We start from the raw sequence: 18,152 nt of genomic DNA on the forward strand, positions 1-18,152 counted from the left end.
CTCCAGCGCTGATAATTGGCATATGTTTCGTGTCAGTGACATAAAAGACGGATTTAATGCGACATGACCATTCAAACAGCAGTTGCTTTCTAAAACATCAGATATGTATCGGATTCAGTACCACATACGAAAGTGACCCAGATCGGATTTGAAAATATTGGATTTGTGCTGTTTTTACACTGTCGTACCATGATTGGATATGGGTCGCATACGGTCAAAAAAGTCCGATTTGATGCGCTTTCGCATGCAGTGTGAACATAGCCAGAGCCTCCACATGCTCTCACTGTAATTTGTCCCTCATGAATGAATTTATGATTGCACTAATTTGAATGTTCGGGGGGAAATCAAACGCATTTTACTCACAGTACCCTACAAACGTCACTGCTGTTTAGTTTTCTGTCTTCATTTATGTTGGAAGTGATAGCAGAGCTGTACGTTTGAATTTGTTTCCAAAATCCCTCAGTTAGGACATGCTATATTGTATTTAGATGGAATCTAGCGAGCTAACTTCCTGCTAATTTCGTTTTCATGGATGCCTGGATGATAAACTCAATTGTTACACATGGTAGAGCAGAACGCTGATCATTTTATTACAGATGAAAGACTTTAGATAGTTTTTCAACACTCAGTGATGCCACAGTGATCGTGTGATTTATGGACCTGCAGCGGAGTTTGAGCCAAGACACGGCTAGTGATGTCAGACTTAAAAGACCGGATAAAGAGTGATATGAACATATCTATAACTTACCGGAATGAAAATGTCTGGAGCACACCAACAGATATTTGGAGATGGAAGAGAACTGGATATCAGCTGGTCTCACAGCTGCTATCCAGACTAGACGTCTTCTTTTGGTAACATCCGATACATGAGCTGCCTCATGTTGCTTCCAGGTGGGGAAAGAATGAAAAGATAAACCATTTTCAACTTTATTCCCTTGCCGGTCGTGCGATCTAACTTTACTACCGACCGCACAGCAAGTACGAACCATAGCTGGTGTTATCCGTGTACTTTCGCTCCTCTTTCGCTAGCGCTTTGTTTGGCCCAGAAACATGGCGCCTCAACCAAAAATCCTGGTCACGCCCCCTCTCGTGACATCACTCCCCAAAAAGCCCTATTAGGCTAATCGTTGTGTCACTTCCGGTATTTCAGACAATCCCTTTCCGTCAAGGATTTTTAATTTGTTGCGGTTTTTTAATTTGTTGCGCTTTGCACTTCCCAGCCACCGTACAATCACTTGTTTTTAAAATGATCACAGTGGACAAAATGTTGTAAAAGTATAATTATTAAAGGCAATGAAGAACAGTCATTAAAAAAAGTATTCCCTCTTTTAATGTTTTAAATCTCAGAACACGATGAAAAAATAAATAAATAAATAAATAAATAGATAAATAAATAATTCGATCTTTGCCTGGTCTCAAAATTAATAAAAGAGAACCTCAGATGAATAAGACAAACACAAAAACTAAACTAAAAGAGAAACTATGTACAAATCGTGATTCTATGACTTGCAGAACCACTTTTAGTAACTATAATTTAAATTTTGCTGTATGACTTTAAAAGATTCTGAGATTGTTGTGGGTTTTGCTCCACTTTTCCCACTTATTTAATTTTCAGGCAGTAAAACTATTTGTTAGACACAACATCTGACTCTAGAGTGTTTGGGTATACAGAGAAGTTCACTGTCAGCTCAGTGTGCCTAATTTTTAACAGGTGCATACACACAAACCTGTGCGTAAATGTGTGTAAACATTTCCCACAAAAAGATCAGTGATTCATCAATTTATTGGTTACCTGAAACTGTTCGTACTTTACGAGCCACATATTACCACAGCGAGTGTATCGATATTCAGCCAGAGCATCGCTCAGGTTTTTTTCCTCCTTCATTTACTTGTTTGTTTAAACCTCTCATAACTCCTGTGGATTCCTGCGCTTCCTTCTCCGACACTTTTATTTAAGTTTCTTCAGGAAACTTTCTCATGTTTCTTTTTAACATTAGTTTGGCAAGCCAGTCTCTTTACTTACACCTCAGTCTCTATTGTCTCGATGCATGCTCAATTATCCAGGTGAGTAAATCCCAAAAGGCTGATTCGTAGTTGATGACGTAGCGTTTTCAGTGGGAGAAACGTTTCGTCACTCATCCTTCTTCAGTCTCAGCTGACTGCAGGTTTCCCCAACCTTATAAACAGCACATTTGCACAATAACTGAATGAACGATGGGCTGTTACATGAAAAGTGAAAGACCATCCCTGAATCGAGGAGGAGGCCTAAGGCTAAATCTGTCATTGCAGCCATGCCCCAACTCTTTGTGAATGGTACTCATGGCCATTGATCAGTGGCTATTGACCAATGTTCATGACAATTTCCATATTAATGATCAAGGAACTCCCAGCCCATTGTTCATTCAGTGGCTGAGTGAAAAAACATTTCTCCCACTGAAAATGCTACGTCCAGATGAACAGAATCAACCTTTTGGGACTCAATCTCTATTACATGATGTTAAGCATACGGTATGCAGATTGGGGGCGACAAACAGAAGCCTGCAGTTGCAGCCTGCAACACGTGTAGTGTGGTAAGAACAAAATTGGCCATTGCGCACATGTAATGAATCTGTTAGTGAATCTTCATGCAAACACATTTCTTGTGAACAAGGTAAGAATAAGAACGATTCCATGCACATTAATGAATGAGGCCTACTGTTCTATAAGTCTTGTGCTTTGTTCAGATGCCACTTTGCAAACCTAAGTCATAGCACCATGTTCTTTTTAGAGAAAAGAACAATTCTGCACAAGCCGTACTTGTTAAATGTTAAAGTTAACAGCAGTACAATTATAAAAAGACTGAACATGTTTAACTGAAGCCATGTTATAGAGTCGCTCATACTTCAGTTAATCAAGCGCATTTGATTATCAACACTTTAACCTTTTAATTTGATGGAAATATTAAATAAATAAATGATAAATACATAAAGACACAGATAGCAACATGCAGAACCTATAAAAGACCAGATGTTTTCTTTAGTTTCACTGATATGTAAATCCTTAAAATTGAAACACAATGTGCTTTTTTACATGACAATTCGTTGACAGGCACATTTACGCCGGAGGTATATTTATGTATACTTATACTTTAAGGTTCTTTCTATTATTTGAGATAGCTAGAGCTGTAGCTAGAAGATATATTTTAGATAACCAAATGTATTGAATGTTAAATAATTAATTTAGATTAACAAATTTTGAATTAGTATCGATGTGCTTACTGACATGATGGATCTTGTTACCTACTTACACCTCTGCAGAACAAAGTATTGTTAATTTGTCAGAAATTGTACACACACCTCGATCTGAGTGGAACTTTTGGCAAGTTTTCACAGCAACAAATACATCATTCTTCGACACTGGATGCCCCTAAAATAAGAGAGAAAGAGAAAAAGTGTCTGCCTTCATTGGGGGAAAAAAAGCACTGTAGCCATCAATGGGTAAAAAAATGTGCTTCAGAATATGTGTTTCATATCAGCAATACATGTAATGTCTACATAATATTGCATATGCTCAACTCGTCTTATGTTTCAGATGTATAAAAATCATGTGGCAGAGATTTATACTCGATCTGTTCAAATAGTTTTTAAAGCATTCAGTGCAGGTAGCTGTGCACTTGATTTCCATTAACCCTTCAGATTAAATCAGCTCACTTGCTCACAGAACTTTTCTGTTTGCATTCCCGTACAGCAGACTTTGGCAGTGGCATAAAGGGCTGACTTCAGTCTAACTAATATGGACAGCTCAGCTCATAGCTGGACTGGCCATCGGGCATACCGGGCATATGCCCGGTGGGCCGCTGGCGATTTTTTTGTTTTTATGGGCCGATGGATTTTTTTTTTAGGAAGGGTATATATAATGAAAGGTGTTGGATTGGGTAATTGGTCATGATCGACTCTGGGCTGGACCAATTACAGCCGAGGAGACGGATTTACCCTCCCCCTTGTTTAGCAATCACGTGATTTTCGCGCATTGCATGCCGGGAACTAGTGGCAAAACAATCCAAGTACCGCATCAAATGCAAGCATTTGCAGCACCGCTAAACGTTCATTCTCCGGTTCCAATACCTTCTTGTTTTTTCTTTGCCGCACAAAAAAGGAATGTATAAAACAAAAGGAGAACAATGCCGGTCCGTACAAAGACAGACTCGACGAAAAGACAAAGAAAAGATACGAGGAAAAATCAAAGGAGTGAAAGGGTCAGACCCTTACGAGCACACAGAGTGGACAAAAGACGTTAGCGTGCTGCCCAACTTTCACCACGCTCAGATTTATAATTATACGCTTCTTGGAGTGAGTTCATGCACTCATGAAGTTTAGTAACTTCAGGTCACTGCAACAAGCCCAGGTACAGTTTACCGACGGATGGGTACAGGACCTTGAAATGCACCGTGTAGAACGAAAGACCATCGTACAAACAAAGGTAAGTTTACCAGTCTCACAAATCGTCTTCATAAATACACATTCGTTAACAGTTTATTAATATAACCTTTGAACTCAACGGTAATTAATTAGTAGTGGAAATAATTTCTGGTTTATTACAGAAATGTAGCAGTGACAATAATATTGTATGTTGTAATCGCACTGGACAATTAGTGATACAAAGCAACTGTTTTATCCTGTGAATAAAAGTATATGTTTTTGTCAATGTACCATAATAACAGAAGCGAAACACAATATTGTGTCAGGACAATTCACTATTTATGCACAATAAACAAAGGAGCATAGCGCGACAATTTCTGTTCAGCGCCAGACTTGCTTGTAACCTATATCACCAATTATGTTAAGAAAAATGACGTATTAACTACTACAAAACTCTGAACTTTGTGGGAATGCTTGGAGCAGACTAACCTGTGAGCTGGAGTGTTCTGAGACGTTATATTTGGTATATCCAGACCATCCGTCGGCTCTTACTTCGGAAACATGGCTTAAATTTCTCTTCAACGACGTAATCCGATTAAAAAAAACGATCTCTTTACCCGTCTGCTTCCCGTGGCTGTCATGCGACCGGCTATTGCAGTTAATAATACAACAGCTTCTTGCCATTTTTTGGGTTTCTTTTTATCGCTGTGTAACGGAGTTCGCTAGTACCTCTTGCCACAAGTTCCCAGAATCCTTTGCGGTTTTACCCCTGAATGACGTCACATTTTCACTCTTTATCCTGGTGGGCCGGTCTCTAGTCAAAATGCCCGGGCCGATTTTTTGTCCCAGTCCAGCCTTGGCTCAGCTGTAATTTGTTGCGACTTAAAGTGATGGATTACTGCACACTGGAAAAAGGTCTAACGCGTTTAGCCAGTTTTTCCTGTGCTCATATTTGACAATTTAAACTAAATAAGAGGAATATCTCAAAATTTCATTGAGTTTGGTGAGTAAACAATGAACGTTACGTATTATTGCCAAGATGTTAGCGATAATAAAACAGTCTTGCCGCATACGTGAGTCAAAAACAACTATTGTTGACTTAGAAAAAAAAATCTACAGGTAGCTGTCATAACAGATTTGGTTTTACACCAAAGTTCACACAAAATGAGAAGAACTGAAATGCAAGTTATATCTAGAATAACTAGACAGAGTGAAGCTGTTACATACGCAGTCGGGCAGGTAGGTTGTAAACGCGGTAGCACAGCCGTCTCTCGGCTCTGTGCAAAACTCTGGAACTGCTGTCAGCTTTGGGCCATGTCCTTCCTCCCAAATAAACAAAGCAATCTAGAAAAACAGAACATGCATGAAGACAAATTCAAAGGTTAAAGTGTTTTGTCACTATATTCAAATTAGTGATGGTAAACTTGACAAAAAAGTAAAAAGGCGCAAAAAAAAAGTCAAATAAGGAAACAGTAAAGATAAATTCCAGTCTGGTCTCAGATATTAACAACAGCTAATCCAGGTCCTTTAAACTTTAAACGTGTTTTTACTTCCACTACTTTCTCTGTCAGCATTGTTTGGTCTGACCTGGAAGACTGTGATATTGTGTTAACACACACCTGAATGCTCAGAGCAGCAAACCACCAAAACTTCTGCTTTTTTAAAGGTGCTCAAACTTGCTGATGATTATAAAATAAAGTGCATTTCAGCTGCACCTGGTTGCTACTTACCCTCTTAATTCCTATGGAAGCAGTAGGGGTGTACTTAAGTTTTTCACAGGACTGTAAATGCTAACTGCTCCAGTGATGTGTTGAAAAATAATGAGCGATCTACCAAAGCTGAAGATCGAAAGCTACGGGGAAGAAATGCTGTTATAATGTACTTTAGCTCAGCTCGTAGACTGAAAGACACTGATTTCAATTTTCACAGAAGAAGAAGCACAAAGTTGAACTGAACCAGTTTTTGTTTGGTTATAATTGATTTAAACGCTCCAAAAAGTGAAAGTGACAAAGTACCTCATGCTTCAGGTCGATTGTAAAATCTGACTTGAGATTCTCAGACCGTATCCGCTCTGTGAGTCTGAAACACATGAAGGTTGAAGAAAGAAGGTAACAAAGCACAGATGAAACGAGCAGGTTCCCATATTATATAATGAAATTAACAACAATGACTGAAAGTTACTCAGTTATTATTTTGCAGGAAAGCAGCCAATCAGAAGTCAAGCTTGAAGGGTAGGCGATTTTAAAGGTAGAAAGAGACAGTGGACAAAGTAAGGGCCTGCAACAAATCCTAATATAAAATATATAAGATGTATTTTACACTGTGAGTGAAACAACAGGTAATGGTTAAGATTGCAGCTGATAACTTTTTTCTTAGTGGGACAAAAATAAGTGCTGCATTAAAAGTCATTCTGGGAACATTTCTTTTTTAAAAGATTTATTTTTAGCCGCGCCTTTTCTTTCTCATCTTTTCTTTTTTGTTTTTGTTACTGTAAACTGTCTCCCTCACTCTTGTAGGTCCTTATTTTTATTGGCTGAATTTAGCTTAGTCTTTACAATTAACAGATGTCTTATTAGAAAGCTTATAAAGGTCTGCTAAATGTGTAAAAGAAGAGAGGAGAGCCACACAGGGACTCACTTTAATCTTTACGCTCACCTCTTGAGCAGCGGCGCACTGAGAGCCCAGCCTGCTGTGGTGTCAGGGTAACTGAAGGAACTGGGGTCCTCAGAGAAGGCATAGTGGTGAATGATGGAGGCCTCGTTGTCATGGAGACGCTTACCCAAAAACCACTCCTGTATTGCAAAAAGATCACCATGATCATCATTTTACGCATAGCAATTGAGTGCACAGTCACTACTGTTATTGAGGTGCTTGTGTGTGTGTGTGTGTGTGTGTGTGTGTGTGTGTGTGTGTGTGTGTGTGTGTGTGTGTGTGTGTGTGTGTATCTCACCTCTTGAGCTGGATACCTGTTGAGGACCTCCAGCAGAGCAGACAGTGTGACTTTGGTTTCCTCCTCTATGAAGAACAACCAGGAAGCTGAATGTCCATATTTGACAAAGAGCCTGAGAAGATTGACAACTTAACAACGCCAAACCATCAAGGTTAAATAAACTGTCATGCAACGTAATTTTAATAAGTTACTCATCTTCATTTGAGTGCTCAACACTCACCGAGGAAGTGCAGGGAGGATACTCCAGTCCCCTTCATACTGTGACAGCTCATGGAGAAGAACAATCACTGGAACTCCCTGCATGACACATAAGAGCTGAATCATCCTGCAGTCACATGAAAAACACTGAGCTGAACCCCTACAGAAGCATTTTAATGATTCATTTATGATGATTTCAGTTTCTCTGCATAAGCATCTTATGTCCCCACTATGTCCCATAGTTTACTAGTACGGGTAGTACCAATACATCAAATAACATATTTCGCATACATATGATGACCGTAGTCTTACAACAGACAAACACACAAAACACCAGAACTACAAAGGTGTAAATAAATGCAAATGTGGACTAAATTTCTATTTCAAACACCTAAACTTTAATGAATGCAGATTTAAATCAATCAAGAACAATACGTTGAAGCCCATTGCTTTGTTATATTAGCTAGCATTTTTCTTTAAAACATAGTGATTCATCAGTACTGTATGTCAACTTCAAACTTATGTTACAGAATGGATATTTAAACTTTTTATTTATTTACTGGAAAAGTTCTAGTGACCTACCCTGCAGCTCTGTTGGAGTCGTTTTTGGATGTTTCTTTGATATATTTACCTTAAATGTTATTTTTTGAGTTTTTTTCTGAGTTCAAGATTTGGTTTTGTTTTGTGTCTCATTTGTTTCTTACTTTGGCTCTTTTGTAATGTTTGTAAGATTCCTATTTTTCCTTTGTCATCATCATATCCTCCAGCAGTCTGTTTGTATTCTACGTTCTTCTTCTCTGGTTGAGTCTTATCTTTATCTTTTGTTTTCCCTTTCTGTTTCCAGAGCTGTGTCCTGGTGTCGGTCTGGTCTCTGCATCCTGCGTCTGTATTTGTGTCAAGCTGGTGTTTCTGTTCCCACGTTCTGTTTCTTCTTCTTTTATTCTGGTGTCTATTCTTCTTCTTGTATCTTGTGCCTAATTCTACTTCCTCTGTCTTGTCATCTGTCCCAGCTGGGCTCTCACCTGTTCCCTCGCCTCTTGTTATCCTGTGTGTATCTTGCTAATTTTGAGTTTTTTGCATTTTGCGCACAGTTTTCATAAGCTCAGTAATAAAGCTGCCTTTTATTTTATCCCTCATTCCCGAGTCCTGCCTGCCAAAATGTTTCATGACATTAAAATGTAACTCAAATTCCACCATCTGGGAACACAGACATCTGAAATATGACAAGAGGCACAACTTGACCTAAAGAGAGGTAACAGCAAGTTCCATTTATAGGTTTTGACAGGATTTTGAGTGCAATAAAATGGCTTTCCAAAAGTGTTTGGGACATCCCAGTCACTTTATGGGATTTGCCAGTTTTATTCCATGCTTCAAAAGAGTCATAGTAGAGAATTTGGGGGAGCTACCATGTGATGTCAGTCAATTTCAATAACCAGAAGAAGCTGCTTCTTATTCAAATTCATAAACTGGTTCTGGTTTTGATTTTACTGAACTCCTAACATCTGTTGCAGCTTTGGTAGAGCGCCATCAAGACTACATTATGTAGTAAATCCTTAAGTATTTAATCTGCGTCCATTTTTCAAATTAAAAAAAGTTAGTATGGTTTCAATTAAAATCAGACATATAATCAACACTTTATTTCTGATAATTAAAAAATTTTTAGACAAAAAAATGCTTTTTTTTCTCCCTAAAAATCATTACTTCAGTAACTTAGTTCTCAGTGAAGAAGAGTTCAGGAAACAATCTTGCAGACACCCTCTGCAGCAGGTTTCAGTATAGTGGGATTTGTGCTACTTCATATAGAGCCTATAGTCTTGGCGATTACAAGCTCAGAATGAGACTAGAAAATAGAGGACTCGTACAGTCATAAGTCTTTTCCATGTAGCTATTTAAATTGGTTGTAAAGAAGCAATTGGGAGGAATAACTGATGTATGGACCAATCAACTGAAGTGAAAGCTGGTGCAGAGATTAAGACCCTCGTTACATATGTTGTTACAGAACCAGGAGACTAAAAGGCCTTTAACTGTCTGGCAGCAAGAGAGGTGTGCAAGCTATTAAGTTATGTCAAGTGTGCAAATTGATTTATGCAAGTTGAACGGCTGCTACAAAACATGACCTATGACCAAAATAAAATGCTTCACTCTGTTGTAAATTTATGTTCGACCACACGGATGTTCTTTGCCAGTATATTGAATAAAGCCATTATCTGATGTTCCATTTACAAAGCTTGGTTTAATGATTCCCCCTCTCCTTCATTTTGTACAATCATACAATGCTGGCTTCAGACTGAAAGAGCATATGACAGCGCTAACCACCTCCTCATTTCACTCTTGACTAAAAAAGGACACAACACTTTTCCAAAACTGTTATAAAGGTCACTCAGACATGTTGCTCTACGTGCAAGTGGGCTGTGTGTTTTAGTAAAGAACTTTCTCACTTGTAAGTTGAAGCGCTGTTTTCTGGCGAATTAAAACCTGAGATGCTATTGATGATATTTTAGTCACATTATGACCACCACCATTAATTACTGCAGGAAAAAAGCCTGCAAGAGAGTTAAACAACAAGCTGGCAGGACATCAGAGTCAGCATTTAAACCGTGCCGTCAGTGAAAATCAACATCAGCAGAAAAGTCACCTTAAACAAGGATTACGCAACCGCTTTAAGGTCTTTATGCTACAATAAGCATCAAATCAAAAGCTTTCAGTTCCAATCACACCCTTCCAGCTTTTGTGAAGAAATGACATTATATCCATGAAAAGTCATCAGATTAACAAGATTCCTACAAGCATGGTGCTGCACCCATATCCGTCAAACAGTCTCATTTCCAACTACTTTGACTGAACCTTAGACGAAACATTATAGAGATGCACAAAGCTTGAAAAGCCTTTCTAAGGACCTGTGTGTTCTCCCACCTACGAAACGAAACTACAAAAGGCAGATGGTTTTTGTAGACAGCACATGGAGACAAAGAATAGGTAGAGCTAGTTTGGACCTGTGCAGCTGAGGGATAGCGCATACATACTGGACAAAGACATTAAAGATAGAGGTGCCAAGCAGTAGGAAAAGAGGAAGGCCAGAAAGAAGATTCATTGATGTAGTAAAGGAGGACAGAGATAGAGACTTTACTAATGCCGCACTGAGGAAATTCACTTGTTAAAGCAGCACAAAGGCCAAATGTCTTACAGCCAATTTAGAATCACCAATCAACCTGGGAGGAAGCCAGAGTACCAGGAGCGAGGGAAAGGATAACATGTTTAAATGTTACATAGAATGGCTCCAGCCAATCACAATGCTGGAACTCTTTTAGTTTTTGCCAAAAACTAAAAGTAAAGCATATTTTTCTGGGGGGGTTTTTAAACATTGATTTCATTAGTAACTCACCAACATTCATCGCCCTTTTCTATTTTACGCCTTCACTACAGTTTTCGATCACCATCTGCTCTTTTAAAAAAAAGGGTGAAAGTGAAGATTTTACGATTTAGCTTTGGAAATCTTTTCACAGAGCCCCTGCTGCTTGAATTTTTTTGCCATTTCTTGCAATCAGGCAGTTTTTCCTCAATTTAAACTGCAGGTAAAGAGAAAACATCAGATTCATATTTCACAGTACCAATTCATCTCAAAGGAAAATAAACATCTACATCTACTGCACCCCATCACATCCATAAACCTGTCATCTCATTTCACTGGTAACAAATTACTTTTAAGAGATACCCTGCAGGCAGGTACCATTAAACGCTTACTGCATGAAAACAGTGAGCCTGGCTTCCTTCAGAGGCTCTGTGGAAAGGAGGACATCTATTGGTGCCATGTTAATACCACAACAAAACATAAATCAGTTTTAACATTTTTTGACACCTAATAAAAGCTAAAGTACTTAAAGGATTGCTGTCCTGTCCTACTGACACAGTAAAGTGCAATCATAAAACAGGCATAAGAATCAGCCATAAAAATCCACCATAGAAACTAAAGTAGCTCACTTTAAACTAAGCAAGAGTGGAGGTGGTTTTATGTTTTTGTCCATTAACACCAGTGATGCTTATCGATACAAAAACAAACTGAGAAATAAATTGTATTCTAATTAGACAAAATTCACCCATTAAAGCTTTAAAATTATGGTGTAAAGAGTAAATGAACCATTGTATTTAATGACCGCCTATGGCAGCAATAACCTCCAAATTGTGTTTCAATTATCTGCGGATTAGACCTGCACAATGCTCAGGAGGACTGTTGCGTTTTACAGAACTGCTTAAGCTCACCCATAATGGAGTCAATACATCAGCATCTGCAGTTGAATGCGGTCTGTGTGTGTGTTTAGGTTTACTTTGCTTGGAGTAATTGTCCACCTGAATCACCAAGGCCCAGAAACAGCAAAGCAGCCCTAAATGATGATGCTCTCTCTGCTGTACTGCATCAACGTGACGGTGTTTTCATGCTCGTATGCTGGCGTCTCTTTATGCCATATGCAGTAAGGTGTTTTTTTCCACCTTGTTTGCCTTTTTAGTTAAAATACACTATTGCAATTTTTAATTAGAGGTTGACCTGGATATTTCAAGACAAGTTTATGTAAGAACCTGCCCCCAAATTTCAAAACAAGCATCTAATTAGGAGAAAACTCTTGTAATCTTTTAAACTGACTTGAGTAATAGTTCTCCAGCTTTTCTTTCTTTGGACACTGGCTGCTTTTTCACACATTTTCAATGCAGACCTTGTACCTGACCATTTTCACAGGAATGTTTGTTTCTTCTTGTTGAGTCATTCAATACTGCACACAAGCATATAAGCACCCAAGTGAAGGGATGTAACAGTTTTGTGTCTATACATAACAAACAACTTTTGACATTTGATCCATCCACCGTTCACTGAAGCCTCTACAGAAACGGTCTGAGTGGAAGGGTGGCTGCCAAGAAGCCATTTTCAAAGAAAGGAAACAGGGAGAAAAGGCTGAGGTGTGCCAAATTATGCAAACCTGACCTGAAAATCAGTGGCGACAGATCTGATGGGGTGATGAATCCAAATTTTAAAATCACTTAATTAATTATTAATTAGGTTAATGATTTAATGAATCACCAAACATCCAAAGAACAGCTTTCTATGTCCTTTAAGAAGCCTGGAGAACTATTCCTGTAGACTACTTAAAGAAATTACAAGAAAGCTTGGCTAAGACAGTTCAGGCTGGAGTTTTTTTTAGCCTGTCTTGATGTCTGGCAGCTTTTGCAATCAGAATCAGGATCTAAATGAACTGTTGTGCCAAACATATTTGCTTTTCCAAGACGAGCTCTGGAGTCTTTAGGCCCCCTTTTGTTTGTGTTTGTCTTTTCTTTCTTTCTTTATTCATTTCTACTATTACTCACATGAGTGCATGTCTAATACAGCATTGCCAGAGTTGACAAGCACAAGAAAAAGAGCAAGAAAAAAAGGGAGGGGAAATAGATGAAATGAAAAGGACAAGAGGACAGAGCACAAGTGAAAAAGCATGATGGGCCTCCAAGTGCTGCACCTGTAAGAATAAACATACAAAAAAGTAGCACCTGGATGGATGGATACACAAACTAACAATTTTGGTAATAACGGCCCCATCAGACAGAGAAAGACCCAGGAGACTCAGGCATCTGCTGCTCCCACAGAGTACTGAAGAGCCGAGATCACATCTCGATGACAACTGTGTGCACATAGCAGCAGAGGAAGGAAGTGGGCCCCAGATGGAGCCCTTAGAGCCAAAGAGCAAGGCCCCCAGAGACCCAGAGACGGCAGGCAGCCCATGCCACCAAAGACAAAAACAGGGTCTCAGATGCCTGAGAACCGCCCAACTCTCAGCAGAGCCCCCAACTGCACTGAAGAGGCCACCCTGGACCACAACCTCCAAAGGAGTGGGCCAACAAGTACGGCAAAACATCAAGCCATGCACCCTGGAACCAAAAGTACTTACATCCCGGGGGAGGGGCAAGGCCACCCTCCTCAACCATGTCCCACAGGGGCTAAGGGTCACCCAGGCTGAGCCATACATAAACACACCTACACATATACAGACACACACAGACCACTCACACACACACACAAGGACACAAGGACACACAACCATCACTATCAACCCCCCTGTGAACAGATGTGACCCCGAACCAATCGGGCTGTGTTAAAGAATAAAAATGGTCGTATCAAATATTGACTTTCAAGCTCATTAGAATCATGCAATCTCTGTTTTTGACTTATCTACTGTATCTCCATGTATGCTCGCACATGTTTCAATAAATCACTTGTAGAGAAATGTAAGCATAAGAAAAAAACCCATCTTGGCTGTCAATCTCATTCTGCACTGGGAAGATGGTTGATACAGGATGATGGCACGGAGATTCATTTCCCTCTGAAGTCGGCTGCTGCTGATTTTCAGTAACATCAGGAAGTTAGTTCCTTTAGAATACGAGCCAAGAGCCCAAAAAACTGAAGAAAGCCACAACATCTGATACCAGCTCAAGATGGCTGATGGTTGATGAGAGCTTTTGTAACGGGAGATAGCCTTTGTCTTCACTGCCTCTCTCAAGACACTCATCCAAGAGGCTTCTTCTGTAGTTCTAACACCTGCAGAAACCTCTTGGATGAGCAGTGACATCTTCACAAGCTTAAAGAAGTCCAGTCGTCTTCTTTTTAATCTTCTAAGAGGTTCCAATCAAAGCGAGCACTCTGACCACCACACTGTCATGAGTAGAGCCTGCTTGTAGCGCCTCATTACTTCACCTTATGATTGCAAATGACTTCAAATGGTTAACTTCCTTTATTCATTATCACTGTAAATGAATTTACATAAACGATTATAGCAGATTTTTATAACATAAGAAGAATGTTGATATTTTCTTATGGAGACTATACTCAGTGTGCCTTCTGTACAATACATGTATGAGCGTGTACAGGAAAATAGGAAGATTATAACAAAGCATGGCAGATGTTACCTGCCCAAGTCGGGCTGCCTGCTGCAGAATCTCCACTTTCCTTTGACCACTGCGACGGGCATGGTAGGAGTTCCTCTGGCTCTGGATCACTATCACTACGTCCTCCAGCTCTGTGAAAAGACATGCATGGAATATGTATCCTGATGACTGGTTAAGAAAACAAAGAGGAAGCGCTAATCCTTTCATCCTTTCATGTTCGAATTTAAACTCATCTACAATATTTCAAAGTAAGCTCTTAGATACATTATTATAAGATGCGCTATAGAACTTGTTTATTTCCCCAAATAGTTGTACAAAATGTTAGATCGCCCTCTCACTCACCGACAGAGTGTTTCCTGCGCTCTGCTGCCTGTGGACAGTCAGAGAGATTGACAAAAACACATTGCTGAGGCACGTGGCGAAGCATTAATTTACAACAAGAAACTAAAAAGCAGTACTTACATGATCAGGCCCTGTGTGTTTGTCTCCAGCAAAGACGTCTTGGTATGGAAAGAAAAGACAACTGAACAATTATTTGTGAGCAGACAAAAAATATCTTTTTTTGATTTTTCAGTTTAAATCAAACCAGTACCTACACTCAATGGCCACTTCATTAGGTGCACCTGTTTAACTGTTTATCCAGTCAGCAAGTCATGTCAGAGGTCAGAGGAGAATGGCAAGACTGCTTTGAGCTGATAGAAAGGTAACGGTAAATTACGTAACCTGTTACTATCGAGGTATGCACAAGAGCTTTTCTGAACACACAACCTTGAAGCAGATGGGCGGCAGAAGCAGAGACCGCACCGAGTAACACTGTTGTCAGCTAAGAACAAGAAACCGAGGCTCCAATTAAACACGGGCTCAGTAAAACTAGACAAGAGAAGATTAGAAAACTGTTGCCTAGTTTGACGGGTCTTGATTTTTACTATGACATTTGGATGGTAGTTGTATACAACTAAACTAAAACGACTTTTTCTGGTAATAAAAGAGAACAATTATAAAGTGTAGAAATTATCAGCATGTATCAGCATGTTTTTTAAGACACCTTCAGCTTCATTTGCAGCCCCCCACGCTTCGGCAGACCTGTCAGCAACCACAGCGGATGATAACGAAACCTGCGCATTAATACCATTTCCTCTTTTGATTTTAAAAATAAAACCATGCGCTATATCTCTCACTTTCTTTAGAAAGACAAAAACAGAACAAATGTCATTATGACTTTACGTTAAAATTTGACAAGGTTAAAAATGACCTTGGTTCATAATTTTTAATGCAGAGTTAAACAACGTTATATTTCACTACTTTCAAAGAACTTAAAGCCACTTCCGGCTGCTGACACAGTGTGTCCAGCTTTGTGTGGCGGGTAAGCTAACTGCACCCCTGCCTCGGATCTGCAGACGTTTCACTTCACTTACCGAGACAAATTAGAAGCACAGCGACCAGTCTGCATGCGTAAAACATATCACGGTGTGACATGACTCCTAGTGCTACTGGTTCAATCACCGTGTTTCCATGGCGAACTGAAGAAATCGGTTTGCTACATCTCTGTACCGGAGGCGTGAGCTTTCATGTAGTGGCAGTTAGTGCGGAGCTGTAGCGACCTCTAGCGGACAGCAAATGAGTAGTTTGGTTTTCGATGTCTGGTATTGGATCGGTTTGTTACAGAAACGGGATATAAATCATATAAATAATTGTCTCTGGTCACAGTAAATAGGAATTCAACCTAAATTTTTGTACTATTCATGCCAATGAAGGTATGCCCTCCTAAAATCTAAGATTAACTTAAAAAAAATCAGCAGGTTTTAAAATTAGGTAAATACACATTCAGATTAACAACAGCAGATGGTAGATTACACTGTATTATTATTTTTATTATTACCATTATTATTATTATTATCATCCTAGGACATCACACTTTGGGGTATTTAGACCAAAATACTAAATTTTGCTCTACAAGGGCCTGATATCCACTTACGAGGACATTATACTGCTACTGTTCTATCAAAATTTTAAATGAATATCCTCATTTGTGGCTCTTATTTTTTTTAAAAACAAAAATCAGGTAAAAAAAAAATTCATCAGGCCCCAATATGCCCAAACATCAAATAGAAATTAAAAATGCATGCTGTGGAAGAGTTCAGGTCCTAGGAGGTTAATATTATTATTATTATTCGCGTGGAAAATATTCAAGAAATTTGGCAGTCTTCTCAGGAGTGGACAACCCAGCCAGTTTCCCCCAAGGTGAATGAAAGGAAAGGAAACCGCAAGGAAACCACGATATACACCTCTGACTTCACAGGCCTCAGTTAGCATGTTAAATAATAAAGGTCATGACAGTACAGTTAAGAAAAGACTGAACAGGTATGGAAGTGCTACCAGGAAAAAGTCTCTTATGTCTCTCTAAAAAAAGAACATGGCAGCACAGCTTAGATTTGCAAAGATGCATCTGAACAATTCACAGGATTTCTGGAATAATGTTACACAAGCCAAAGTGGAGATGTGTGGCCAAAATAGACAGCCCCTTGTTTGGAAAAAACAAACACAGCATAGCAGCACAAACCTCATACCAGCTGTGAGCACGGTGGTGGAGGGGTGCTGATTTTGGCTTGTTTTGCAGCTGCGGTCGACCATGCACTCCTTTGTATACCAAAGAATCCTTGAGCTAAATGTGAGCCTGTCTGTCTGAGAGTGCAAGGTTGGCTAAAACTGCTTCTTATGGCAGGACAATGATCCCAAACACAGCAGCAAATCTAAAACAGAATGACTGAAAAAGTGTACCGAATGAGTTTAGTTTTAATCTTAATTAATACCATTGCCATTATGGCTTCTCGTGTTTGTAAATAAGTAGATCAACCCTGTTTGTTTTTTGTTTTTTTAGCATTAGCAAAGTTTTTTTTTATTACTCTGAGTCAGAGGAACATAAAATAGGATAAGGTGCACAACAAATGCCTCTGCACTGAGTTTGTTGACATTATTTTGCAACCACCAACTGTCAAAAAAACATGCCAGCATTGATGCTAAAAAGTGATACGCTTCAAGGCATTTATGATGGGCAATTATGAACAGTTTCTGCACTGGGACTGTAAATCCTGCCCTATTTAATAATGCCAGTGTAGTTTTGCTCGAATTGAGTTTCTATGTCTCATCAACAGTAGATGAGCGAGACATATGAGCTGCATGATTAAATTATATAAAATCTTTCTATTACTTGCTGTATGCCACAAAATTATGCACTCAAAATCAATAATTTAAAAAAAAAAATGCTCATAGAGGAAGTCATACCTTCTGTTTTCAGAGATCAGAGTTGTACCTGCTGCACATTGATATATTGATATTTCTCAGCTAATGTGAGAACCACCACATGTTATAAAATATAGTAAAAATTCACGTTTTATATTCACTCACTGACCATTTTGTTAAATACAGCACCACCACTGGCCTGAACTGTTAATGCAAGGTAGGATGGATCCATGATTTGATTTCTCGAGGCAGAAATTGAGACTAATCACTTGTTTTGGGTGATCCTGTGTGACTTTGCCTTTGTTTCCTATTCTTAGCTGACAGGAGTGACACCGGTGTGGTCTTCTGCTGGTGTAGCTCACATCTTTTTCAAGGTTCCACATGTTGTGCATTCACAGATGCTTATCTGCATACCTTGGTTGTAATGAGTGGTCATTTGAGTTACT

At 39.2% G+C, this 18,152-nt stretch overlaps 1 protein-coding gene across 5 annotated transcripts in view; it reads right to left on the reverse strand.

The window, feature by feature from the left end:
- The window catches only part of b3glctb (beta 3-glucosyltransferase b), a 37,241-nt gene extending 21,103 nt beyond the window's left edge, over positions 1 to 16,138 (reverse strand). The window contains exons 1-11 of one of the 5 annotated variants that reach the window (XM_040031888.1): positions 15,882 to 16,134; positions 15,059 to 15,158; positions 14,929 to 14,966; positions 14,809 to 14,836; positions 14,488 to 14,597; positions 7,568 to 7,644; positions 7,348 to 7,459; positions 7,053 to 7,189; positions 6,413 to 6,476; positions 5,625 to 5,741; positions 3,336 to 3,405 (exon numbers count right to left, since the gene is read on the reverse strand). In XM_040031888.1, coding sequence (XP_039887822.1) covers positions 3,336 to 3,405; positions 5,625 to 5,741; positions 6,413 to 6,476; positions 7,053 to 7,189; positions 7,348 to 7,459; positions 7,568 to 7,644; positions 14,488 to 14,597; positions 14,809 to 14,836; positions 14,929 to 14,966; positions 15,059 to 15,080 — 775 coding nt within the window. In that variant the 5' untranslated portion in view covers positions 15,081 to 15,158; positions 15,882 to 16,134. Of the gene's footprint in view, positions 1 to 3,335; positions 3,406 to 5,624; positions 5,742 to 6,412; positions 6,477 to 7,052; positions 7,190 to 7,347; positions 7,460 to 7,567; positions 7,645 to 14,487; positions 14,598 to 14,808; positions 14,837 to 14,928; positions 14,967 to 15,058; positions 15,159 to 15,511 lie in introns of all 5 variants that reach the window. The other 4 variants (XM_040031887.1, XM_040031890.1, XM_040031889.1 and 1 more) reach the window with 4 other exon arrangements.
- Positions 16,139 to 18,152: the final 2,014 nt, after the last annotated feature.

Source organism: Simochromis diagramma, unplaced genomic scaffold (assembly GCF_900408965.1).
Source record: "Simochromis diagramma unplaced genomic scaffold, fSimDia1.1 OVJJ01000216.1, whole genome shotgun sequence".
Classification (NCBI taxonomy): domain Eukaryota; kingdom Metazoa; phylum Chordata; class Actinopteri; order Cichliformes; family Cichlidae; genus Simochromis; species Simochromis diagramma.